The 25529-nt window shown below is 43.9% G+C and overlaps 3 protein-coding genes and 1 pseudogene across 6 annotated transcripts; 1 reads left to right on the forward strand and 3 right to left on the reverse strand.

The window, feature by feature from the left end:
* On the forward strand, positions 274–2471 carry LOC8067914 (dolichyl-diphosphooligosaccharide--protein glycosyltransferase subunit DAD1). The gene is made up of 6 exons (XM_002436313.2): positions 274–433; positions 663–767; positions 861–908; positions 1848–1935; positions 2023–2066; positions 2153–2471. Exons 2-6 carry the CDS (start codon positions 687–689, stop codon positions 2234–2236), a joined length of 345 nt encoding a protein of 114 aa, XP_002436358.1. The 5' UTR covers positions 274–433; positions 663–686; the 3' UTR covers positions 2237–2471.
* Positions 3059–8195, reverse strand: LOC8067915 (kinesin-like protein KIN-7A). Its single transcript, XM_002437650.2, has 14 exons — positions 7955–8195; positions 7777–7866; positions 7592–7692; positions 7376–7489; positions 7205–7286; positions 7061–7128; positions 6916–6975; positions 6707–6831; positions 5777–5975; positions 5547–5678; positions 5349–5441; positions 4378–5268; positions 3979–4289; positions 3059–3750 (listed from the first exon to the last, which is right to left on the reverse strand). Exons 1-14 carry the CDS (start codon positions 8193–8195, stop codon positions 3405–3407), a joined length of 2853 nt encoding a protein of 950 aa, XP_002437695.1. The 3' UTR covers positions 3059–3404.
* On the reverse strand, positions 12326–14805 carry LOC8066891 (annotated as a pseudogene).
* LOC8066892 (putative acyl-activating enzyme 19) lies at positions 16524–24885 on the reverse strand. 4 transcript variants are annotated; one of them, XM_021450248.1, is made up of 19 exons: positions 24396–24885; positions 23868–24275; positions 23154–23350; positions 22633–22833; positions 21556–22266; positions 20694–21406; positions 20389–20464; positions 20215–20301; positions 19891–19934; positions 19539–19647; positions 19379–19438; positions 19115–19199; positions 18670–18734; positions 18405–18464; positions 18270–18314; positions 17699–17802; positions 17370–17622; positions 17149–17276; positions 16524–17035 (listed from the first exon to the last, which is right to left on the reverse strand). In XM_021450248.1, the coding sequence occupies exons 1-17, from the start codon at positions 24622–24624 to the stop codon at positions 17391–17393; spliced, it is 3426 nt and encodes a 1141-aa protein (XP_021305923.1). In that variant the 5' UTR covers positions 24625–24885; the 3' UTR covers positions 16524–17035; positions 17149–17276; positions 17370–17390. The 4 variants fall into 4 exon arrangements, with proteins under 4 accessions (XP_021305923.1, XP_021305922.1, XP_021305921.1 ...); XM_021450247.1 differs by having other exon boundaries at positions 17149–17287; positions 24396–24884; XM_021450246.1 differs by having other exon boundaries at positions 17149–17622; positions 24396–24884.

Here is a 25529-nt window from a genome sequence, read left to right on the forward strand (position 1 = left end):
GTATGAAGCTCTCTAATACTGGCATTGTGCCATGAAAAATATAACAATAAATTTTAAAATAACAAATTCGAAATCAGGAATAAATAACCGAAGTCCATGAATCTCTAATACTGGCACTGCCCAATGAGAAATATATATAATAATAACAAAATATGAAAGGAAGAATAAAAAACAATACGGAATCTGGAAAATAAATAAGAGAGTGAAACAAGAAGAGAGGGGAAAAAAACTTGAAAAAAAATTACGTGGAGAAGGAACGACGGCCCAGCCCAGGAAACACGACACGGTCCAGAGAAATCAAGAGAAAAACCCCGTCCCCCTCGGCTGCCGAAACAGCCTGCCTCTGACCGCCGCCCGAGCCCGACGCGACGCCAGCTGCCCAGGTCTTCGCCGTCGCCGGCGACGAGCACCCACCCATCACGCGCTCCACCAGGTATGCCCGCCTCTTCCCTTCCTCCCTGCCCTTGCTGCTGTGCGAAATCAACCACCCAAAACCTCACTGGAGCTACTCGCCTGTTACTCTGTACTCGGATCTGATCTGATTGCAAGAGTGCACATGTAAAATTATGCCTACAAACTCCGAATTGCTTGCAAAAGTTGTCGATCCAAGCGATCTGATCTGATTATGACCTGTTCCGTTCTGGTTACATCCTCACCTCAAGTGGAGAAGACGAGGGGATTTCAAGATGCCGAGGGCCACCAGCGATGCGAAGCTTCTGATCCAGTCCCTTGGCAAGGCGTATGCCGCCACACCAACAAATCTCAAGGTAGCATCATTCCATCCGACCTCCCCTTCTCCCATTTCCCCTGCTGTCGTCCGCAATCCCCTCTAACTACTACGTGTGGTGATATGACTGCAGATTATTGACCTCTACGTGGTTTTTGCCGTTGCCACTGCCCTTATTCAGGTATAAGTTTTTTTTGGAACACTTATGTCTTCTTATGTGCAAACATCTTGTTCAAATAGGTTTGAAAGCCTCGAAATATGGTTAGGGAAGTTTATTCGAATACCCTGGAGTGTGTACTATCCCACATCAGCCAATGTTCCTCTGTGATTTCGATTTTCACTAAACCTAATATGAGGGGTGCCAAAACACATTGCCTGGTTATTTGGTTGTCATAGAACAGTGGGTAGGTACTAGGTAAGTAGGCATCAGATACATGCACAAGAAATCTTATGAACAGGCTGTGTTGCTAAAACTATCAACTGATATACTGTGTATGTAATTCTCAGTTGTTGGCTACAACTACAAGCTGTCAAACTTGCAAATTTCTGCTATACATAGCTGCTGTGAACCTGATTGCCTAGGTGGTGTAGCACTGTACCTTTGTACTTTTGCAAACTCCGTATGCTCTTCAGTGTTTGGTTGGATAGATGAACTTATCACCTGCCATTTTCTTAAATTGTGGAACTTATTGTCCTCAAGCATGAACAAGTTATATTATGCCCTTGCTTTGTCAACTGTACATTCTTATCCAGTTTGTAACTCTTCCCAGTTACTGGTTACAACAAAGCAGCCAGCTTACAAATCTCAGCTCTACCTAGCTGTTGGCAACCTGATTTTGTGGATGTTCTAGCGCTGTATTTATCATTGTTGACTTGCAAATTATATGTTCTTCAGTGGTTGATTGGGCAACTTGTTACCTGTCATTTTCTGAAAAGCGTGATTCTTAGGTTTAAGGACAGGCTATGTTTGTGCACTTGTATTGTGAACTGAACATTTTTATTCGGTTGGTAACTCTTCTCTTGAGTTGTTTCTGCAACATAGCTAGTAATCGCCCTTGGCATGCTAAATACAAGCGAAACACCACTTATTACTGGTATGCTATTATTGTGGATAAAACAGGTTGCTTACATGGGATTGGTTGGGTCGTTTCCCTTCAACTCCTTCCTCTCAGGAGTCCTTTCATGCATAGGAACTGCAGTTCTTGCTGGTAGGATCTTCTTACCCTTTGTTCCCCTTTTACCTTGGTTGCATGATACGAGCTTACTGTCACATTCTCTTTTTGCCTTTCATTCAGTTTGCCTCCGCATTCAAGTGAACAAAGACAACAAAGAATTTAAGGTATCACTTGTTTCATCTTCAAATGCTAGGATCCATTCTACTTTGAAAATCTGGCATGACGACATATGCCAAAACTTTTCCTGCAGGATCTTCCCCCAGAAAGGGCCTTTGCTGACTTCGTCCTGTGCAATCTGGTGCTCCACCTGGTGATCATGAACTTCCTCGGATAAGCAACTGCTGCACCATGTGGTTAAGATTTTGTAGCCCCAGATTGTGGACGCTGATCGTTGCGTTTAAATGTTTGGAACTATCATAATATTGAATATCCATAGGATCTGTTGAATATTACATATGTAACCTGAGTATTCCTGGATGAACTATTAGTCAAATGGACAATTTGTTTGGCTTTTGTTGGTCCAGTGCTGAGAATTTGATTTAACACAGGCATTTTCTTATTTGAAGATATACTTCATTTTCACTGAGGTTCATATTCTACAAATAAGCAATTGCTTGAAATTGGCGAGGTACACACGTTCTATCAGCATATACCATATAGGTTACACCGGGCACGCATTTTTCATTTCTAAGGCCTGAGTTTAACTCAGAGATGTTCCTTTTTGTTCTACAAAAAAAGGTTTAGAAAAAGATGCAACTCACACTCAGGTAGGTTGAAGCAGTTGCTCGGGATGAGAATGGTGCCTAGCCTGAGAATAGACTCTGAATTTCCCTTTCGATGAAACAGTTCAAGACAGAAAGGACGAAGAAAATCATACAAAATTTTATGCGTTAGACTCTGAATTTCGATTCTTGTTTAAATGGAACTAGGAGCGTTGTTCTGATAGTATATGATTTTCTTCGTCAGAGTATGTGAAAACACTCTGAGGGCACGTTCGGTTTTCAGGTAAACACTACTGTATTTTGTACAGCCATGCATCACCAGGATACGTTCCGGCCAGGAATGGCCCCAACCGACCGAACGGGGTATTTGTGATGTGATTGACAATAAGATAACAAGAATCGGCAATCCCGATGCACAGACACAGACAGCAGGAAAAAGGGGGCAAAAGAATTTGAATCGACTCATCAGATCCAGATCATACCATAAAACAAAATGTACAAACAAAACTTGGCGTAAATGGAAAGAAAACATGTAAAGAATGCGAGAACATTCAGATTCTCTCTCTGGACTCCACGAATTCACCATCTACACAGGACAAAGGAAGAGGGTACCAGACCGACGGCTTGTGGCCTTGATCAGTCGTCGGGAAGGAAGTTGAGACGCTTCCCCCATTGATCAACAATTTCCAGAGCTGAACCGACCGTCACGAAATGTACTGTTTCTTGTTCCATTCCATCTGTACAACATCGGCGAGGCCAGCACATCAGTTGATTCAGTTCTCACCAGAGCTGCTGGGTCTTCTCCCTGATCATGTTCGAGATGGGTTGCCAGCCCACCATCCACGGCTTCTTGCTCGTGGGGACGGTAAAGTTGAGCTCGAACATCTCCTTGCTGATGTTGCCACCCTCGCAGAAGCCCACCAGCCGAGCCACCAGGTCCGCGCTCTCCTCAATGTGCGCCGGGTCGTTGGGATCCGTCCAGAGCTTGTTCACCAGCTGCAGCTTCCGCTGCTTCGCGTCCAGGGGCACCTGCCACTTGATGAAGAGGCGCTCCCGCTCTTCGTCCGTCAGCCTTGACCCCATCCTTCTCGCGAGAAATTCTCGCTCGTTCCTCAATGCCTTCATACTGCAACAGACAAAACACTCTGTTATACGTACTAACTAATGAACACAGCAATGCTTTCCTTTTATACTATGGCTGAAAGGTATATAAACACACTGTTTTCCTTTTATTTCGGTTATATTACTCTTCAGCACTAGATATTTTCTTCTTAATGCTGGAACTAGAATCAGTGAAACTCAGAGAAAACAAGCAGTATGTTAGTTTGACGCTATTGTACTAGTTATTCAGTACCTGGAGATAAGTGAAACTGCAGGGTCATCAACAGCGCCAGGGCTTGCGTCACCGACCTCAGCAAAGTGTTGTTGCAGCCATACCAGTCTTCTTACTTCGACTTCTATGTATATCTGATCAGCCCTGTCACCCCTGAATAACAGGTAGAACTGGGTCCTGTGTATGATCGATACATGACACTGATCCCACAGATGAATAATGCACTGCATCTGCTCCTTGAATAATCTGTCCCATGAATCAGGACCATCCTGTACAGGCCCAGAATTATCCTCTCCATTCGACTTGCCTTCATTAGATTCCAACTCGAGGACCTGCAAAATAAAGTAATGGAACATATTTTAGTAGCAGGAAAGCAGACAATGTTTTTTTTTTGGAAGAAAGGTCAAGTAAGTTCAAAACCTGGCAGACTAGCAGCTGCTTTTGGTACTGAAGTTTTGCAACTCGCTCCTTCAGTTCAGTCACGTAGGCCCGGATGCTCCTCACGTTTTCCTCTGCAGCATTTTGGAACATCCTCTGCATCTTTTTCATATTGACTGAACTGGAGCGCCTGTAGCGTGGTGTTTCGTCACGAGATGATATATCTCCATCTTCACTCTTGGTGGGGGTAGCCTTTTCTGAACCCTCAACAGACATAGTGTCACCCTCTGGGGCCCTGTTCTCAACTTCTGATTCTGAAGGCCTACTGGAAGAATGAGGAGAGCAAGGTGCTCTGAGAAGATTTGCTCTGTTGATGTTGTTGCTCACACCCAGAGGAAGAAGGAGCCTCTTCTTCTTCTTTGATCTGTTTGACTTTGGGGTAGTCTCATTACACGGCATGGCAACATTTGGAAGTGACATCACCAATCTGTCAATAGACCGTTGCACATTTTCTAACTTCGCCTCAAGTTTGGCAATATCATTGTCTTGCATATGAAGTCTAGAAATCTCATCTTTCAAATCAGATCCATTTCCTTCATCTGTAATCATCTCCACGTCTCTGTTCTCAGACCTAACAGATTGCATCTCCCTGATTTCTGCCTGAAGTTTAGCGATGGTTTCCGCAGCATCCTGGTTGCCATGCTTGTGGCATTCAACTTCTTTGTGAAGTACTTCGATGGCGCGGTTTGCTTCAACCTCAAGCTGCTGTTGTAGCTGCTCCAGCTTGCGGATTTCATGCTTCAACATAAATGGAGCAGTAGATGATTGCCTAATCGAGCTCCTCATCATCTTGATTTTGTTACTTGGCTCTAGTGATCCTGAAAATGTAAGGCACTTGCGTGCTTTTTGTGGCGAATCAAAGGGATTCCACCCCTGCAATAGTTGAGTAAAATCCAAAGGGTTAATTAACGGTAATAAAGAAAAGTTTGGGACAAACAAAGGCAGATTCTTACTGGCTGGTGATCACTCTTCTTCTTCCGCAGTTCTTCAAGCTCTGACTGTGCATTATCTCGCTGTTTCCTGAGTTCCTCTATTTCAATTTCCATCTGCAGAATTCATGGATTAGATCATGTAAAAATGGCAATGATTTAAAGTATTTAGTGAACTCTTGAAAGTTCAAAGTGAACATGAAACCTTTGTCAGAGACAAACCTCTCTAATCTTCCTGTCCTTTTCCATTATGAGGATATCAGAAGAGGCAGCACGGTCAGGGGTCCTCAGCTCTGATTCTAGTCTAGCAAGTTCTGTCTGAAGGTGTTTCACCAATTGCTTATCTGATATAACCTGCATGGAAAATGTATTGTTGAGTTGACATTGATGTATTTAAACAATTATTAAGGCACAAAGAAATGTTGTCTCAGAGTCACGACTCAGACCCTTACCATATTAACTTTTGCAGTATTTGTGACCTCCTTTGCGCAGGTTGCAAAGAATAGAGTATTTCTAGATTGTTCTACATGTGTCAGGGCTGGGCTCATAGTACAGATGATTGCTGTTCTTGCATTTCCACCCAAAGAAAGCTGTAAAATGCGTGTCAGCTTTGAGTCCCTGTAGGGTATGTGCCCACTTCTTTTTCCTGAACTGCAATTGAAGTTTACAGATAAGTTTCAGTTTCAAATAACAATGGATATTTGTCGCTTGAATTTTCTATTAAGGCCTGGAAACAATGCATGCCTTTCTATTTCATACAATGTGAATGCTTACATCTTGTATACCTACATTTCATCAAGTGTATGCATTGCAAATAAGACTGGCATTTTCTCTGTAAGTAGCAATTGTGATATACGATTTTGTAATGCAGAATAACAGAACACTCAAGAACACCGAGAGTCCTTTAAACCACACAGTATACCTCACTACTAACTATTTTTTCTACATGAGAAATTCATGAAGGACTGGAAAAGTCACTCTCAATCAATCAATTGCACTGATGCCAAATACATGTCATCTAGCTTTGGGGCGACCATACGAGCACTACAATTTCATTTATTAGGTGGAGTTTATTTCTACATCATTGACAATCCACTGATACAAAATAAGCTAATGAAGCAACATGTTTGTAGAACATTTATTTTAACGTGACAAATGCTTTAACGTGTGAGATATCCTATTTTGAAAACTGAATGTAGCAATCATCTTTAATCACCATTTATCTAACACCAAACCTAAAGTTATTGATCGCTGAAGGCCAAACTAGAACAAAATTGAATATACCAGCAAAACAGTTAACTGAGAAGAAGACATCTCAGAAGCTTTTGTTTAGCAAGATGAATTCATGGACCAGAAATGCTTTAATGTGTTTTGAATTCTACCTTAGCTTTCTGATGACAGTAGTCAAAGTCAACAAGCTGCGATTTATATGACAACCTTCTTTCAGCCTTGCACCTATGGCATGTGTTTGTGCAGCTCGTTCACTTCCAGCAAGGTCAACAAAGTTCTGCAAGCAAAGGAAGCAATTATTGATATTATGAATATCAGCATCATTAGCAATACACAAGACCTTTGAGGATATCATGCTTACCAGGTTAGCAACGAAAGATTTAACACATCCTGAAACTTCACGGAGCCTGCTCTCAAGAGTCTGGATAAAGATATACACCACAAAATATTAATACTTCCATCACCATGTTTTTCCTGGAATGGCTCAATGCAAACAGGATACGTACCAGCCTAATGATTTGGTGGGAACGTGAACTAGTGTCATTTAGTGCAGTCTCCCCAACCTGTCTTTGTTCTGCAATCATTCAAAAGGTTGTTAAAGTGATTAGCACTATTCATTTCTTCTTTTTTTGACAGCACTTAGTATTTACCTTCACAAATGCTGATTAGATGCCTCAGATGTTGGCTGTCCTTAGCAATCTCTTCTTGCAACTTCTCCACAATGGTTCCTTTCTGTCAAACGGAAAATATTTTCATTTAGTTCACTATAAGATCAATTTTTTCTTGGGCCATTGTAATAACTGACAAAGTTGTAAACAAACCTCAGGATCATCTAACAACCGAAGGGGAGCAGAGTCAGGTCGTAGAAGATCCTTCACAATCTCATTGTAAATTTCCATAGCAGATATTTTTATCACAAATTCCCTCTCAGGAGTCTAAACAAGAACAATTATGAGTTATAACACTTACATGCATCTTAGAAAGCAATATACCATAGCAGCAAAAAGCAATGACTTCCTCAGATTTATGAAACTCACATTATCTATGTGTCTATAAATATCACAAACAGCACTCTCTGTAACGCCTCTCATCGTGAATGTTTTACCACTGCTGGTTTGCCCATATGCAAAAATGGTGGCTGCAAAACAAACACAAGGGGTAAGGGGTCAGTTGCAGATGATCACTCCACTACCACAAATGTACAAACTGAGCATTAACCTACCATTAATGCCTGTCAATGCAGACATTGCAACATCCTTAGCTCCCTCTTCATAGACCACGTCTGTTTGGCTAGCAGGTCCAAACACTTTATCTGGAAGGAAAGGAATTCAAAGACATCGATCAGTTGCAAACAGATTTTCTCGAGTTGCATTTCTCACGAATTGATCAAGCCATGCTACCAAAAGTGTAAGATGTCGGTGCAGCTCGGTCCTGCGTGGGGCCCTTGTACAAGATTGTCTGGCTATCAGCGCATTCCCATGCCACATCATCCTTCACAGCCAGCTCCTTCTTGCTTAGTGGCCTCACCCTCACTGTAACAAAAATCTTCTCCTCCTTGGCCCTTGAGCTACCACCAGGAGTCGACATCGGTGTGTGCTCACCCTTTGATGCAGGGGTGCTTGGCGGCCTTGACACGCCCATTTTTTTGTATTCCTCGCTTTATAATCTAAAACAAAGATTTCAGGAATTGAATAAGGAACTGGAAGTCTTGTCACAAGATTCTTGCTGAAAGAAGACACTGCATGTGCCAAAATGCAACAACGGTCGAGTGTAATTTATTATATGCAATCACATGAATAGAAAACAAATTGCATCATTAATCATAAACCGAATTGCTGGCAAACTAGTAAAGACATTTTCTAAAATGCCTTAACTTCGAATCCAAATAAACAAATGTTTAGTTTAGTTTCTAGCAGCAGAAATAAACAGACGTTAGTAGAGTAGTATTTTACAGGGATCTAGGCACCAACCTTCAAAATTTCAAATGCTGCAAAATTGACACCCTGCATATTATATTATAGAAAGGAAAACGCAGCTCTAATTTCCACTGATTCATGCAAGAACAAACAAAGCAATTTCAATGTAAGCAAAAATCCGTACTGGATTGAATGCTCATGTCACGTCACGAGCAGCATTCGTTCTAGACTCGCCTGGACGTAGAGACGAGGAAATGCTGATCCCAGGATCTCGCAAAATCCCCCACAGAGGAATCTGCATCTCGAATTCGAGATGATGTCCGATCCGAACCCTTGTCAAAAGTGGGGCGCAAACAAAACTAGTGGGCACTGAGACACCACGGGACGCGTGGATACCAGTAGTGACTAGTGAGTGGATCGGATTTATGAGCATGATATGGAAACCCAATCCGAAGAACTCGCGTTACCAAAAATAAGAAATCCCGGAATCGAGCAGCCGCGGATAAGCAAACTACCTTCCTTTCCAGAACAAATCCACTCAGAACAGAGATAACCGGTTTCCTAATCTACCGCGCCACTGGGGAAACCGGGGGGGCGCCGCCCGTGCCCCGCGGTCCGCGCCCCCTCGCCACAACACAGGAGCAGATCGGGCGGCGGCGGATGACGCCAGCGACGGCCCACCCACCCAGACCCATCCCGGACGCGACACGCCATCAACCCCAACCGCGCGGGGAGTGGGAGTGACCGAGTGGGGAGGTGGCGAGCAGCAACCGCCGCGCGCCGCGCAAGGAAACGAGGAAGTGGGAGAGGGAGGCGGGGAGGATGAACAGCACCACTCACCAGCGCGACGGGGCCGGGGGACGGGGAGGAGCGCGATCCGGGAGCCGAGCCGAGCCGAGCAGGAGCAGTCGTCGCCAGGAGCGCGCACCCGAGGCGGAGCAGGGAGCCTCCTCTCCTAGGAGGCAGGCGGTCGGGGGAGCCCAGCCCAAGCGCCGCCGCCGCCCTCGCGGGTGCGCCTGCGCGTGCGAGGGAGGAGGATAGGAAGGAGTATGGTTTTTGAATTTCTCGAGCGGAGGCGGAGACGGAGGAGAGCAGCGAGAGAAGAGGGGAGTGAAAAATGATAAATGAAGGGAGCGGCTGTGTGGCGTGGGTGTGTTGGCGTGGAGTGAGCAACGGCTAGTTTTGGAAGGCGTTAACCAAAGCCCTCCACTAGCTACGCCCACTAGCCATTTTGCTTTTGTTTTTTTTTTTATTTTATTTTTTCCCCTCCCACTTATTTATGTCTCTCGTCAACACTGGCTGGCAAGTGGCAACCCAGCACAGCTGAAAAATGGTCCACCCGCGACTGTGTGACTGCAGGTGGGCCATCAAGTAGCAGAGCTTCACTAGTGGGGGCTGCAGGTGGTGGTAGTAGTCATTAAATGCAAATTTCCACCACTAACTCTTGGTAAATAAATAAATAAATAAATAGAGATATAGGTATGATTTTAAACCAAGGCCTTGTTTAGTTCACCTCGAAATCCAAAAAGTTTTCAAGATTCCCTGTCACATCGAATCTTACGGCACATGCATGAAGCATTAAATATAGACGAAAACAAAAACTAATCACACAGTTTGACCGTAAATCACGAGACGAATCTTTTGACCCTAGTTAGTCTATGATTGAATAATACTCCCTCCGTCCCTGAAAGAATAGATTTCTGGCCTAAAAATTTGTCCCCAAATAAATCAATTTCTAGGATATATAGTCCCCACTGCTCGCCTCGTATTCATCGTGGCATCCAAGACACACACGCCTCGTCTCTCTCTCTCTCCTTCATTTAGTGGTGGACAGTTGGCTGGATGAGTAAATGACGTGAACAGCTCGTAGCCCAAAGCAGTGATTTCTGTGCATCTTAATGGTGAAACTCATATTAATTAAGGGTAACTTGGTCATTTGGCAGCTATGCTAATCTGTCTGAAACTTGCTAGAAATCTATTCTTTCAGGAACGGAGGGAGTATTCACCACAAACAAACGAAAGTGCTACAGTTCCGAAAACTTTTCAGTTTTCGAAACTAAACAAGGCCCAATTAAACCAATATATTTCACGAGTTAGTGTGGTTCTAAAGGTTTTTTTTTTGCAGGCTAAACTTGAGCTATACACAAAAATATATTAACGGAGCATATGCGATTATGGTGCAAAATTCTTTGGACTTTCGATTCACCTAATTCGGAGTCCATACTTACGTACACAGAAGTTATTTCTCCAGTAAGTCCGCCGACCCAAACCCAAGTCAAATGACCCTCAACTTTGAACCAACGGCATCTTACTAATCATAGGGCCCAAGGAAACTTGGGGCATAGAGGAGGCCTTTAGTTGGGCTCTTGTGGTTTAATCTGATGACCCGGGTTATCTTCGGTTGGATTCAAGAGCCCACCATCCAAGGATAACAACAGAATTAACCGTCAACCAGGCGAGCATGTAGAATACTCCCTCCGTCCAAATTGTAAGTCATTCCAAGAATCTTGGAGAGTCAAACTTTTTTAAATTTGACCAAATTTATATTATAAAATAATAATTATTATGGTACTAACTAAATATTATTAGATTCTTTCTTAATTATATTTTCATAGTATATTCACTTTACATTACAAATCTTAGTATTTTTCTCTATAATTTTGGTCAAACATGAAAAATGCTTTGACTCTCCAAGATTCTTGGAATGACTTACAATTTGGGATGGAGGGAGTACAATCTAAGCGTCCATGTGTTGTCCTCACTACGAGTATTCTTCTTCTCGTTACTACTCCCTCCATCCCAAATTGTAAGTCATTCCAAGAATCTTGGAGAGTCAAACTTTTCTAAGTTTGACCAAATTTATATTATAATATAATAATTATTATGGTACTAACTAAGTATCATTAGATTCTTTCTTAATTGTATTTTTATAGGATACTCACTTTACGTTACAAATCTTAGTATTTTTTTTCTATAATTTTGGTTAAACGTGAAAATGTTTTGACTCTCCAAAATTGTTGGAATGACTTACAATTTGGGATGGAGAGAGTATATAACATCACACGCTTTCTCTTCATAGACATAACTTAAATCTAGGGCTTACATATTAGGGCACTTCTAATGCCCGCCTCTAAGCTGATATTAGGGTATTTTTTTAGTTATTTTTACCATGATGGACGTAGCAATTTATAAATAACGTATAGATATATTTTGTGTTAGTTTTTTCTAATGCCATTGATGCATATTTTTTTACTTTAATTAGCACGGTAAAAAAATGGCCTTGTTTAGATTTTTTTCCTTAGCCAAAAACAAAATTGAACATATACTAAATGAAGATCTAGTCGAATTCTTAAAGCTTTGACCATCATTTGCTTGCTCAATACAAGAGGTTTTACTTTCATGATTCTACATTTATTGCACACTACAAGTTTGTAACCGTACTCTAATAAGGATTAAGTTCATTTTCACCTGTCAACTTCTGCCTTTGTATAATTTTATTAACCTCTAACTAGAAAACCCATCTAACTTAGCACCTCAACTATATCAGACCGTTTAATTTTGATCCATAGTCATCTCAAAACCGCCTTCGGGTCTGGATTATACAAAAGAAACAAACATTCTTGTTTAAAAGAAAATACATGAGTAGTACTGGTTTGTATTGCCCATGAGATGCAGTCAAGGGTCTATTGCGTTTGCATAACACTATAACAGCATTGCTCCCTTACCACCACAACTTCCTTGTTAACTACAGACTAACCTGGCAAGAAAATCAACCCCTGCTGCCCTAGTCATGACACCTGAAGAAAATCTGCATACGAAAGAAACAAATATTCTTGTTTAAAAAAAATACAAGAGTAGTACTAATATCACTGTACAAGTTCATAAGAACCATCCATATACCAGATTCGTGTTTAGTCAGTCATCAATTCAATACCCAAAAAATCATTCATGTGATACATCATGGGTAACAGAACTTGAAACTCAAATACCTACAGGTTTCATCATGCTACCTAGTAAACTACATGAAGAAGGATCATAATCATAATCAATACCCAGCTAGAGTGGGCAAATCAAACTCATCCTCACACCATTTGGCATGGCAGAACAAACCAACAGCCTTCCTCTTCGATTTATGTGCTATATGCACAGCCGATCCTATCAACTAAAACACCTGCGCAGCAACTCAGGAGGTAATGATGCAGGATCCAGTTCCCAGCAATCCCCGGGAGGCAGAGCTGATCCCTCTCCCTTGGGCAACTTCCAGACCGGTATCTGATGCGAAAGCGCCCCAAGATCATCCTTCTGAAAGAAGTGGACGCCATGGCTTCCGGCGTCCCGGCGTCTGAAGATGCTCCTGAAGCCTTCCACCTTCTCCAGGTACCCGAAGCTGGCACCATACCGCTCAACGTAGCCACTGAGCATCACCACAATGTGATACTCTGTCCTCCCGGCATTGCCTTCCTCGCCACCATGGAGCGCCCAAACTGAGCCCTTCCTGGGATAAACCCGGTACACCTCCCTCCCCACCCTCACGCAGGCCACAAGGTGGGAGAAGACGTTCACTGAATCCACGGTCTCTGCTCTCCCAGCCTTGAACTGCCCGCATGGCTTCCCCTCCTCGCCATCCAGCCACCGTATCTGCGGCTCTGAATTGGGTGCCTCGCCGCTGCACCCCAGCCACCAGCGCATAGTGCCGTGGCATGCCGTCGGCGTCGGCGTATAAAGCCCAGAGCTGGCCTCTCTTCAAGCACCTCTCGCTGCGGTCGGCGTCGAAGTTGTAGAAGTCAGAGTCCTCCACGGCCATCAGGCCCGGATGGTTGTTCTCCGCCTCAGCCTCCTCGCCTCTCCTCTTCTTGGTGAGCTGGAGCTGCATCTCGGCGAGCGTCATCTCCACCTTGTCCGGCTTCTTCGCCGCCGGCGGCGAAGGCAAACGGGCAGGGGGTTCGGCCTCCGGCGGAGGTAGGACCTCCGCGGCGAGGAATGTACGGCGGGAGGAGGGGCAGATGAGGCGGTACCCCACGTACTTGCGCTCGAACTCGTGGAGGAGGCGGCATCCAGCGCAGGCGGTCCAGAAGGTCCCGGGGGGCGGGGCGGTGAGCGCCTCGTAGGCCTCGGTGGCGCGACAGAGCGCCTCCTCGGCGGCGTCGGCGGAGGAGGGGTAGTCCGCGGCGTAGTCGGGGCTGACGCGGAGGGACTTGACGAGCGACTTGAAGTGGCGGCGGAGCTCGGAGGCGGAGAGCGGTGAGGCGTCGGGGTCATCGGGATCGGGCAGCAGGAGCGCGGCGTAGTGAGAGGAGGCACAGATGGCCATCTGGCACGCGGCCCGTTGGCACGGCCCGCAGCCCGTCGATTTGGCCCGGCACGAGCACGGCCCGGCACGGTAGCTGACGGGCCACGGGCGGCACGGCACGGTGGCCAGGCCGTGCCATGGGCCGCCACCCCAGCACGTGGCCCGGCACGGGCACGGCCCGAATTACGATATGGCACGATGGCGGCCCGACGCCGCCCACCCGGCCACCCCGACCCCCCCAAACCCTAACGCTCTCACCCCTCAGTCTCATTCTCCACCCCGCGCCGCGCCGCAGCCCGCAGCTCGCCCAGCGCCGCTGTCGCCGCACCTCCTCTCAGCACCACCGCCACGCCTCGCGCTTCTCTCTTGCAGTTGCAGTCTCGCGTCTCGCCTCTCCCAGCGCCGCGCCTCTCCTCCTATCTCTCTCTGGCCTCCGGCGGCGTCCGCGGCGGCGCGGCCATCTTCCTCGCGGCCGACGACCGTCGGTGCGGCGGCGCCCTCTTGGCTCGCGCGAACGCCCCCTGCGACGACCACCGCGACCTCGTCCTCTTCCCCGGAGACCGGAGCCGCAGCGGCGATGTCGAGCACGCCGACGGCTGCCGCCACCTCCCGCGGCTGCCTCTTCTCCGCGTGCGCATGCTCAGCACGGTGGCACGGCGGCACGACGGCACGGCGTGCTCTCGGCACGACCCGATGGCCCACGGGCCGTGCCTTGGGCCGGAGGCCAGGCACGAGCACGGCAGCGGCACGGCACGGCCAGCACGGTGGCCCGTTGAGGCACGACCCCGCGTCGGGCTGGCACGGCCCGATGGCCATCTATGAGAGGAGGCGTCGGAGAGGAGCACGTTGGCGGCGGTGACCACCACCGAGGCGCGCGGGCAGGATGGGTACAGGCGGGAGGCCCGGAGGGCGTGCCTGCGCGCGGCCGGGAGCCAGCCCGCGGAGAGCTCCGACTCGGCCAGCGCCAGGAGGTGCTCGGCCTCGGCCGCGGGTTCGGGCCCTGGCGCTGGGCGGCGCGACGCGCGGGAGGTTCGCCCGCGGCCATCATCGGTGGGGAGGGTCGCCGGCCGGGTTTTTTTTTTTAAGCAACAGCCGTGGGTATTGGTGGGTGGCCGTTTGGGCCTTGATCAAAGCTGTGAGGCCTTGTTTAGTTTCAAAAATTTTCGAGATTTTCCGTTATCGAATCTGGTGGTATATAAATAGAATATTAAATATATATTAAAAATAATTAATTATATAGTTTATCTATAATTTTCAAGACGAATATTTTAAATTTAGTTAGTCTATAATTAGATAATAATTATCAAATACAAACAAAAGTGCTACAATAGCCAAAACCAAAAATCTTTTCGCTAAATAAGGCCTGAGTTTCTTGCCTCATGTTAACTTCGCCCTAGAGGTTTTAAAGAAAAAGAACATGTTTCGAAAAATTAAATTTAAATTTCTAAAACGAGAAAAAGTTCAATTTACCTCTTCGGCGACCGTGGTCGTCTGATTTTTCCTCTATGATCTGTAAACTAGTTTTTTAAAACCATCCTTGAATTTTAAAACAATCATTTTTACACCCTAAGCAATTTTGACGGTGGTTTTGCTAATATGGAGCCATGTGACAATTGATAATCAGACTAAGTTGAAAGCTTAAGAGATAAATCGAACTAATTCATTCAAAAAAATACGATTTTAAAAAATTATCCAAATATATTTTGCCTTGCAAAAAATAATACAATTAGAAATCCTAAAATCTACTTTAATCTTAAAAATCTATTATTGCTCGAAAAATTATGAAACCAGTTTCAGATTTTTCCCCCAAAATTATATTCTATCTTAGGGTGCCTCGCTTTAAATTGTCTGAATGTACTAGTTATGTTGATCGTCCGCACTGTAAGTGGAGTGTCGTCAACATCGTAGTGGGCGTTGGTCTCTTGTCCTCAATTTAGAGCATCTCCAAGACATTAACAAAATTATTTTTTATACAGTGCATAGAGTAAAAGATTTTTCATGCATGGTTACTGATGACAGTATTCACCTGGATGCAGGTTTTGTTGTTTTCATTCATGATAATGATCATTTAAATCAAATGGGTGACAAAACAACTTTGTGATGGAGCTAGCCTCCAACCAAACTATTTGGTAGAGCTCCAACTCCAAGATAGACTCATATGTAATTACTAAGATATAAACAGGGGATAAAATAAAAAAAAACACATCTTATTCCTTCCATATGACACAAGGCTGGCTCCAGTGCACGGCTGCTAGGTGCGGCCCCCCGGCTGGGCGTGGCCATGGCCATGGCAGCCAGCGGCTTTCTCCCAAGCGGGGGGAGAGTGGCCATGGTAGCCACGAGCGAGCCCCCCCGCTTGTAACACCCTCAATAATTAAAATGCTTAATTATGTCATGAGCACCATAATAATCCTTCATTGCATGATGTGCTTGATTAAGTTTGTTGTTTATATAAAATGTTATGCTAAAATCCTTGAAAATGGATAAGTAGTGATATGTTTTTAATAATCCATGCCTTGAAAAATGATTTTTTGTTGAGCAAAAAAAAGTGTATGAAACTTAGGTTGTCACTTTATACCAAAAATGAAGTACTAATTGTGCAGGCAATACATGGAACTTTGTTCACTTAAGTTGTGTGTAGTTTGATAGTTGTATTAGGGTCTCAAAAATGGAAATGGAAAATCAATTCAGCCTCTCTAGGCTAGATTTTCCAAGTCTGGGAACTCAGTGACACTGCTGTTTGGCAAATGTCTTCTGCTAATATCATTTAACACTTGATTCAAATTTTGCTTTGTTGTGGAGTGTAAACTGCCAACTGCAAGTAGGTTTAGTTGGTTGAATGTTTAGCAGGCTCGTAGCCTCTCAAAATCTGGATGAAAGTTCGCTAGAACATGCTGTTCCCAGTTCAGTTCATGCTCTGGCTCGTTTTGTCTGACAAACCCAACTTGGCGCCTCTCTATCTACCTCTCTGTTGGTCTAATCGGTGAAGTGCCCTAAGACTTTTGGCAGCCCTACCTTCTCTAGCACGGGGACTTCACCGGGGATCGTTGCCATAGAAGTTTTGGCGTAGTTAGCACTTTAAAATTCGTGCGGCCACTGTTTTGGCTGGTGTCCGTGGTCACCGCGTCCAGTCGTCGAGGGCCACGCGCCTACTTGCTTCTGCCACCGCGCCTAGCCTCATCACTGCCCCGCTGCTCGCTTCCGCGCTCATGCTGCGGTGCTGTGCCTGCCTCGCCCAGCCACGTCCTTGTAGCCACCTTCACCTTCAGCACTCACTGAAAGAAACAACAGCATGAGTCACCAGCCTTGCAATACAGTGGCAAAGGTTCCACATCGGGTGAATGCAAATGCTGTAATGGCAATGTGAGGTTGAAAGGTATCCACTCACTTGATCAATTAGCACTTGTGTCGTGAGAGCAGGCTGCCGAAAGCTTCCTGTGCAGACATGGAAAGCAATCATTCGAGATCCATATGCATCAGGAGCTTCTGCCAAACTCGTTCATGTCCTGTGTTGCGCTGCCGTGCACCTTGCCAATAAGAAAGGCCCTTGTCAAGGAAGACATGATCTCGGGCAGCAGGGCAAAGCCAGGCATGGGCAAGTTATATCACCTCCAATAAAATCACTTGAAACTATGTGGTGATGGTGAGACAATGTAACCGATCATCTCTGCATCCAACAAATATGCGTCCACTGACCATCAAGGGAGAAGAAAATATGTCCCCTGGAAGATCAATGGACGCCACTCCTTGGACCAACTCCTCAGATTTAACACCTTCACCAGCTTGCTCCTGATTGTACTTAGCGTCAGCTCTAATCCTGATGACATGGACCTTCCCAGAACTCGTGCAGATACAAGCAAATCTGAAGAGAGAAGTCAGCCATGTCATTTTCTTTACATCTAATAAGCTAACGACTGTGCTACCAGTAAGTTTGGTACCTCTCAGATGGTCCAGATGACTCTGATGTTAACAGCTCATCAACAAAAGCGGATGCAGTAATTGGATCCCCAGCCCTGTATACCCAAAGAAGGGCACCAGAAACCTGCAGCATTGATAATAAGAGTTTATGCTACTAAGTTGTAAATGAAAAAAATCACTTCACACAATCGATTTCTACCAAAATGCTAGAAAGGGAACCATTTTTGCATCATTTTCATCAACTACTTGAATATCATTGCGAAAAACTGTCATTCTTATAGGACCTAACCAAACTTCATTTAAATTGCTAGGTAATACTCACTGTGAAGATAACCTTTTTCTAATGGTTATTTAACAAGTACCATAGGCACAGCTTAATTGGCTAAGACTTACGACTGTTTTTCAAAACTATTACCGGCAAGGGCCAAGTTAACATCTGATAAGTAGTACTACATATCTTTTAATAAAAACAATCACTACAAATCAGGAGGCACCTTGTTAAAAAACATAGACTGGCAACACAAAGCAAACTCTTAAGCATGCATGATTGATTAGTCACTAAATTAAATGGTACAATGAAATCAAACTTACAGTATTGAAAGAGTATAAATTCCCATCACGGGAAGGTATAAGCACCTGCCAGTGACATAATGCGTAAGATTTTCTTAGTTTCCTCCAAACTGGGAGCACATTAAGTTATCGATGTACTCAAGAACAAGCAAGTACCTGATGAGGGAGGGTGGGCGACAAACATGCACCAGCAAAAATAGAACCACCAACAGTTGCCTGGATTTTTAATAGCAAGTTATGGATTTGGACACTAATAAATATGTTGTAACATCAGAGTGAAAAATGTGCATTTTTTCTCTCATTGAAACAATGTCATATAGGGCCAAACTATTGTAGATTGTAAGCATCAATAGCTCTTTCTTACTCAACTATGAATATGCATTTCCTTTGCTACAAAAACAAGGTACAGAAGAAAAATTACCTTCCAAACAATGGAGCCTTGTGAGTTCAATGCCATAACTAGGCCATTCACTAAGCAACAAATGACTGCATGTAGCAAGTGTGATAATCAGCACAGCACATATAAAAGGAAAAGGTATGTAGCAAACCCTACATTGGCCCAGATTGGCATGAGCCATGAGGTATAAAATAAGATGGCATCTATATTCAAATTTTGTTATTATGCCATGCTTTTATATAGAGACTGATCAAATACGGTGTGATTGAAGGTAACTGTACCTACAATCATTGACCTTGCCAAATTAAACATGATGGCATATAACCAGCAAATGATGATTGGTTAGCGCAGAGTTATATTATGGCATTCAATAACATATATTGAATCAAAGTATGGCTTTTGAAATATAACACTATATGTATGTATATCCATATTCCAGAATATCCACATCAAATGGCTGGAGAAATACCTTTTCCACTTTGATGATCTATGGCAAGAGAACCAAAAATTGGTGCACCAGCTTCATATTGCCAAAGAACTCTGAAGGGTGGTTCCTGCTCCACCAAAAAAAAATCAGTGAAGACTCTAAACATTCAAATTCAATATTGAAAGGTTATTAGTGTATTCATTTATCAAGTTTTGCTCAAAAGTAAGGACATCCCATGGAACAGACTGAAAGTTAAAAAATGTGTGCTTTAGACATTCAAATTTCCCAAAGTAGTCCTAAAATCACCTTAAATGATACTGCAGTCACAAGGCCACTTGTAGATGCGACATAGATTATATTTTGTGCCTGCAAGGAGTTTATAGAGATGACACAAAATTATTAGAGCCCATTGATCCCATCTGTATATATATCTAATAAAATGATTTCTGTGAACCGGTGATGATACCATGTCAGTAGCAGGAGAACCATAGATGCTTCCACCACAAGAAATTTTGTAGGTACAGCAGCGATCTTTGTAATTTAATGCATACAAGTAATGGTCATAAGAGCCACACCTGCAAAATGTACACAGCACTGTTATTAATATAAAGATTTCTGATGCGGAATTAGAATAATATTTTGTGCACATTTTATGTTCCATCTCTGATAGAAGAGGTCAAATTGGATAGACCATTAGTATACCGAAAACTAAAATTTTATATTGTGTGAATAAATATGTTTTCACCAAAACTGCGTCAAGCGGAATAATGCTCTTGTATAGCAGATGAAAGTAAAAAGGAAAAATATTATGGAGGTACCATATTAAGTTCCTCGTCTTGTCCACAACTGGTTGCATTTTTACCTGAAAGGAGATACCCGACGTGAGATGGTAACAGTATGGTTCGTTGTAAAAATGAACATCTTTAAGGTGTTCTTCCTAAGTAGTAATCTTAACGTACCATTATACATATCTTATGTAATCAAAATAATCATTACATAACTTTTGTAGCAGGTCAAATGTGTGATCGGCACACTCAAATTTTACAGCAGTCAGGGAACTATAACCATTTCAACAATCCAATTTGAACATAAATGAGGGAAATTCTCTGAAAAAAAAAGGCAGGTTTCCCAGGTCAAAGTACCTCCCCGTCAGTTTGAAAGGTCCAGGATAGTTTTCCCGTAGACATATCAAGGAAGTAAATTTTCCCTTTATAGCATCCAACAACCACCTGTATGGAATATATGTGTGAACCCAGAGTGTTTAAAGAATTGGTTATAATCTTTTCTTTCGGGTGAAGTTCAAGAGTTGCTGTTACCTCTGAGAAATCACCTGTTATAGTGGCAGAACACTCAATACGACCTTCCAATTTGACACTCCACCTCACTGAACCACTGCAAAACCAACAGGAAGCAAGCTCTAAGAAAAGTCAGTATTCACACACCAGATGGTACTAATTTTCTCATCAAATCTAATTTAAATAAATTACTGATAGAATAAGCTCAAATAAAGACAAAAAATTATAGCATATATGAGGTACATTTGATTGTCCTAGTTTCAAAAAGCAAGGTAAATCAGAAAATCAAAAGAAGCATAGAATTCCATGTAACAGGCAATACTCACCTATAACCATCAATGCAGAGAAACAAATGTGAATGAGAACCAATAAAGATGGTCATCATCCCATTGCTTATGACAAGCAAAGGTGAGGCATCAACACATGAATCCAGAAGAATGCTCCAAAGTTTCATGAGGAAACCCTTTTTATTGTATGGAACATATGAGCAAATATCTTCAAGTTGTAGCATCCGTTCATAACCATGCATAAATCTATTGCAACGACCAACTGACCACTTCTTTTGTAAGTCAAAATTTAGTATCCATGGACTGCCACTGGAAATTTCATCATTTGAGCATGCATCTGGGCACAGGTTTTTTGCTCGGTATTCATCATAAGTCATACTTCTGTTAAGCTGGCCATCTGTTTCATTTACATGATTCCCTGCAAAGTGATTGTATACACCCTCTTTACTTATCTGCCCTTGGCCATGAAAGTTATCATCCTTATATGCAGACACTGGATCAAAGGAATCTGATAAGCTTTCAGATTTTCTCAACCTCTTTCTGTTGTGAAACTCAGGAGTAGGAGGAACTACATGACTGCGCTCCCCAAGTAAAGCATGAAAAAGTTTAGAAGGGGTGGTATAAATATAAAGTAATCTCATGTCAATCTCCAATTTGTGAGCAACATGAGCAGCAGTAATTGAGTTACCACCCAAGGCGAAGAAATCATCATACTCAGAAACTTCATCAACTAGTAGGGCATCAGAAAAAACCTATTTCAGAAAAAGAATTATATCAATAACTAATTAACAAATAATATGCACAAAAACAGTTACCTGAAACTAAACAGAAGAATTAAATAAGTATCAGGAGAAAGGGTAAGAATAAAATATAGAAACAATAGTCAAGGATAAGTACAGACCTTTTTGATAACTTGCATATGAGGATCAACTGGACTGCTTTCTGGCTCACTTTCACAAGGCTCCAATGCACAATCCAAGCTAGATAACTTGACATAGTCAATCTTTCCTGACAAAGTCAAAGGTAATGATTTCATGGGGATAAAAAGCCTTGGAACCATAGCTAGTGGAAGCTTCATGATGAGCCAATTTCGAAGTGGTGCAATGACGTCTTGGGAAGAATTTAATCCACTATAACGCTGAATACATTTCGGACTTTGATCAATACTCTTCAGCACCAAGTATGCCTTAAAATCCAGAGATCCATTACTTTGAAAAGTAACAGCAGCGTCACTGACATCAGGATGTTCCCTTAATATGGATTCTACCTCCTCCAGTGAGAAACGCTGCCCATAAATTTTAACAATTCGGTCTTTTCTCCCAAGGAAAATAAGTTCACCTGTCTTTAGGCGTCGAGCAAAGTCACCTGTTCTGTAGTGTGCTAAAATTTCACTGCCTTCAGGGCAGTTACTTGTCATGGAATCAGCTAAATATCCGGTAAACAAGCATGCTCCACTGACAGAGATTTCACCTTCATCTGCTAGTCCATCGTCGGTGACAAGAGAAACATCACAATTTGAAATAGGGAATCCAATTGGTACACTGTTTAGTTCTTCTTGCTCCAAAATTGCAGGCAAATCTTTGCAATCAAAGAATGTACAGTCACCAGAAACCTGAAATATAAGTGCATCGGCAAACTCTTAAAATTGCTCTTGTAATATGATGGTATGATACTGTAAACATGTAGTCTAATGAAACTATGAAAATAAATTTCATTCCAGATACTGGTGTTCTTAACGAAAATTATTTATTACTGATTGGCTCGGTCAATCTAGACATGTTCTCATAGACTACTAGTAGTCTACTTGGAAAGTGGAAGTATCTTGCCAAAATCACACATATTTGTAAATGTAGGGGGTAAAATGGTTACTGAATGTAGTAAAACTAAACAAATAACCAAAGCACCTCTGGTTATATCACAGGTCTACAATTACAAGAATATACTGCAAAAATCTACTTCATTAATAATGAATAACCACCTCTGTTGTTCCATACAGATTAATGATAGTAGCCTCTGGCAGGACTTCATAGACTCTCTTCCACAGCAATACAGACAGAACTTCCCCGCTAAATATTAGGATCTTAAGTGGGTTACAGCCATCAGAAAGTTTTTCCGCCAGGGTAGGTAGTATTATCTCCATAAGTGATGGAACCAAAGTCATCCTTGATATCCGGTAAACCTAAGATGAACGAGTAAGGTGTGAATATGATGCCAAAAAGAATAAAGGAGCTAGTTAGCATTATAATAAACAGTCATTATTCTTTATACCAACCTAGTCAACAAACATGCTACAAGAATGTGTATCCTCACTTTCATTTTAGTTTAGAGCATTAAATGGAAATTCCAGATCTCAAAGGCAAGACAAGTAGGTATGCTAAGCATTGCATGAGACATTTTGTAACAAACCTAAATGGCGCAGAAAATAGTATTTTATTTTTGTTCCCTAATATTTCCATAAAAATCATATCAGTGTCTCATTAGGATAAAGATCCATGTAACCTTAATCAAGTTGGCCACAGATGCAGGGTTAGCTCTCCACTCGCTGGGAGGAGGAATGACAAGCGTTGTGCAAGTCAACACCGCAGAAAGGAACTCCTGTAGATGGTCAACAAAGCTGACAGATGTCTTAAACAACAACACATCATCTGAACACAAAGGATTCCTTCTTTGCATCCACAAAAAGCGATTCAGAAGACCTAGGCATGGTATCAAAAGAAATAAGTCTTCATAAGGTGGCTGCTCAAATCAAACCTAGCCATGCCATGGCAAACAAATAAACCCTATGCTCTGAGACATACAACTTCACCGCTGGTCACAAATATTCTATACTATAAATTTCTGGTATGCAAATCTGTACCTGGTCCAACCAGACAATATGCTACAATGTTAGAACTTTTAGTAGAATTGACTGAACAAGACCTCGTTACCATAAGACAATCATGACTGAACAAGACCCTGCTACCATAAGACAATCATGACTGAACAAGACATTGTTACTGTAAGACATTCATGACTGAACAAATAGCAGACTTATTTCTTTCAAGGTTTGATAACACTTAGCAATTAGAAAATAGTGGGATCTACTGATTCACGATATCAAAGTCACAACAATGAGAAAGGGGTAAGGTATCTCAACATCTGCACGAGATTATACACTCTGCACTGCATATCTCAAGCAACCAGGCCCCAACAACAAGGGCACACACAGCTTACCTTTCTCAGTGCCACAAACACCCTTTGGTTTTCCGGTAGAACCAGAGGTGAACATCACATAGCAGAACTTCCGGCGCCACTCGCGCTCGCACGGCCAAGCAAGCTCCTCCCCGCCATCCTCACCGTTTTCATCCTGAAACCACCGCCGGATGCCACTGTCCAAGCGCAGAACAGGACAGCCGCTATTCTCAAACAGCGTGGCTCCTCGCGACGCAACTGATGACACGACGAGCGCCGCGTTGGACGCCGAGACGGCCGACGAGACCCTCTCCTCCGGCCACGACGGGTCCAGCGGGAGGAACGCGGCGCCGCACCTGAGCACCGCGAGGACGGCGGCGACGTACTCCACCGATGGCGAGGCGTACACCCCGACAATCCTCGGCACCGCTGCGCCGGCGGCACGAAACCCTAGCGTTCGTTCAGAATTCGTCCCCGTCAGTCAGACACGAGTCGAGATTACAACAGGGGGGCAAGTCAAGCAAGCGCGAACAGCCGAGCGGGCGCCGCGGTCGATTGACGTTGACGCACCTGGGCTTTGCCCGCGGTCGTGGCGGGCGTCGGGGGCGGTGCCGCCGAGCGCGGCGGCGATGCGGCGGGAGAGTAAGCCGACGGCGGCGAGGAGGTCCCCGTAGGTGAAGCGGCGCTCCTCGCCGTCGCCACCTGAGGCCGCCGCGTGGATGACGGCGAGGCGGTCGGGTTCCCGGCTTGCGGCGCGCTCGAACGCGTGCGAGATGCAGCACGGCTCCGCCGCGGCCATTCCGCAGCCGAAGGATTGGGGAGCGGGGAGTCGGCTTCGTTTGAAACAGCGAGCGAGCGAGCAAGAGCAATTGCACTTTGCGCGCGCTTCTGCTGCTCCTATGCCTGGAGAAGTACGCCTTTCTAGTTTGGTTAACGCACTAGAGGCTCTGAGCTTCGTGTAGAGAATACGCTTTCGATTGGTGTTGGCGTAATATGGGCCGCCACACCCTTCCGCTGCGGAGCAGGCTCCATTGCCAAAGCTGATGCTCCTCTGTTGCAGCCTTGCAGGCTTGGTCATAATATGCTCTAGATCATTCATCATTGTTTAGGCAGGGGGAAAACTAGTCGGCTTGTTCCTTTGCATCTGTCAATTTCATTGGAGATTTTGTTAACTGCCACACACTTCTGTATGTACTTCCTCAGGAGCTTACCACACAATTCATTCGCAAAAGCAAAAGGAGAGAGGCACTGCCAATCAACACACAGAAGATGGTTTCTTTCTTTTTTAAAAAATAAAATAAAATAAAAGACATGGCTTCAGCAAGTCAAACGGATGTTTGACATTGGTCATCGTTTATGACCTTCCATTCAGAGAGGAACTCTAGAGCAGAACTACACTGACATAACTGATGAATCGTTCAGGAAAGTGAAGCAAACAAAGAGAAAGAGGAGTGAAGCTGTGTATCTGGATCTGTGATAACACACAGCCATCGGCTTCCCCAACCAGGAAGCAGTCAGAATGCACAGCTGCATTCGTCGTCACCCGGTCAAGGTTCTGAATGACTTTGGATTTGTACCAAGTTGGCCACAAAAGCAAAATATCACAACAATAGATTAGCTAGTTTCTGGTTATCATCTTAATGAATTAGAAGCCACATAATGTTGAACCACAATAAACTTATGTGGGAATGACGTGCAGCATTT

This window comes from Sorghum bicolor, chromosome 10 (assembly GCF_000003195.3).
Source record: "Sorghum bicolor cultivar BTx623 chromosome 10, Sorghum_bicolor_NCBIv3, whole genome shotgun sequence".
Classification (NCBI taxonomy): Eukaryota; Viridiplantae; Streptophyta; class Magnoliopsida; order Poales; family Poaceae; genus Sorghum; species Sorghum bicolor.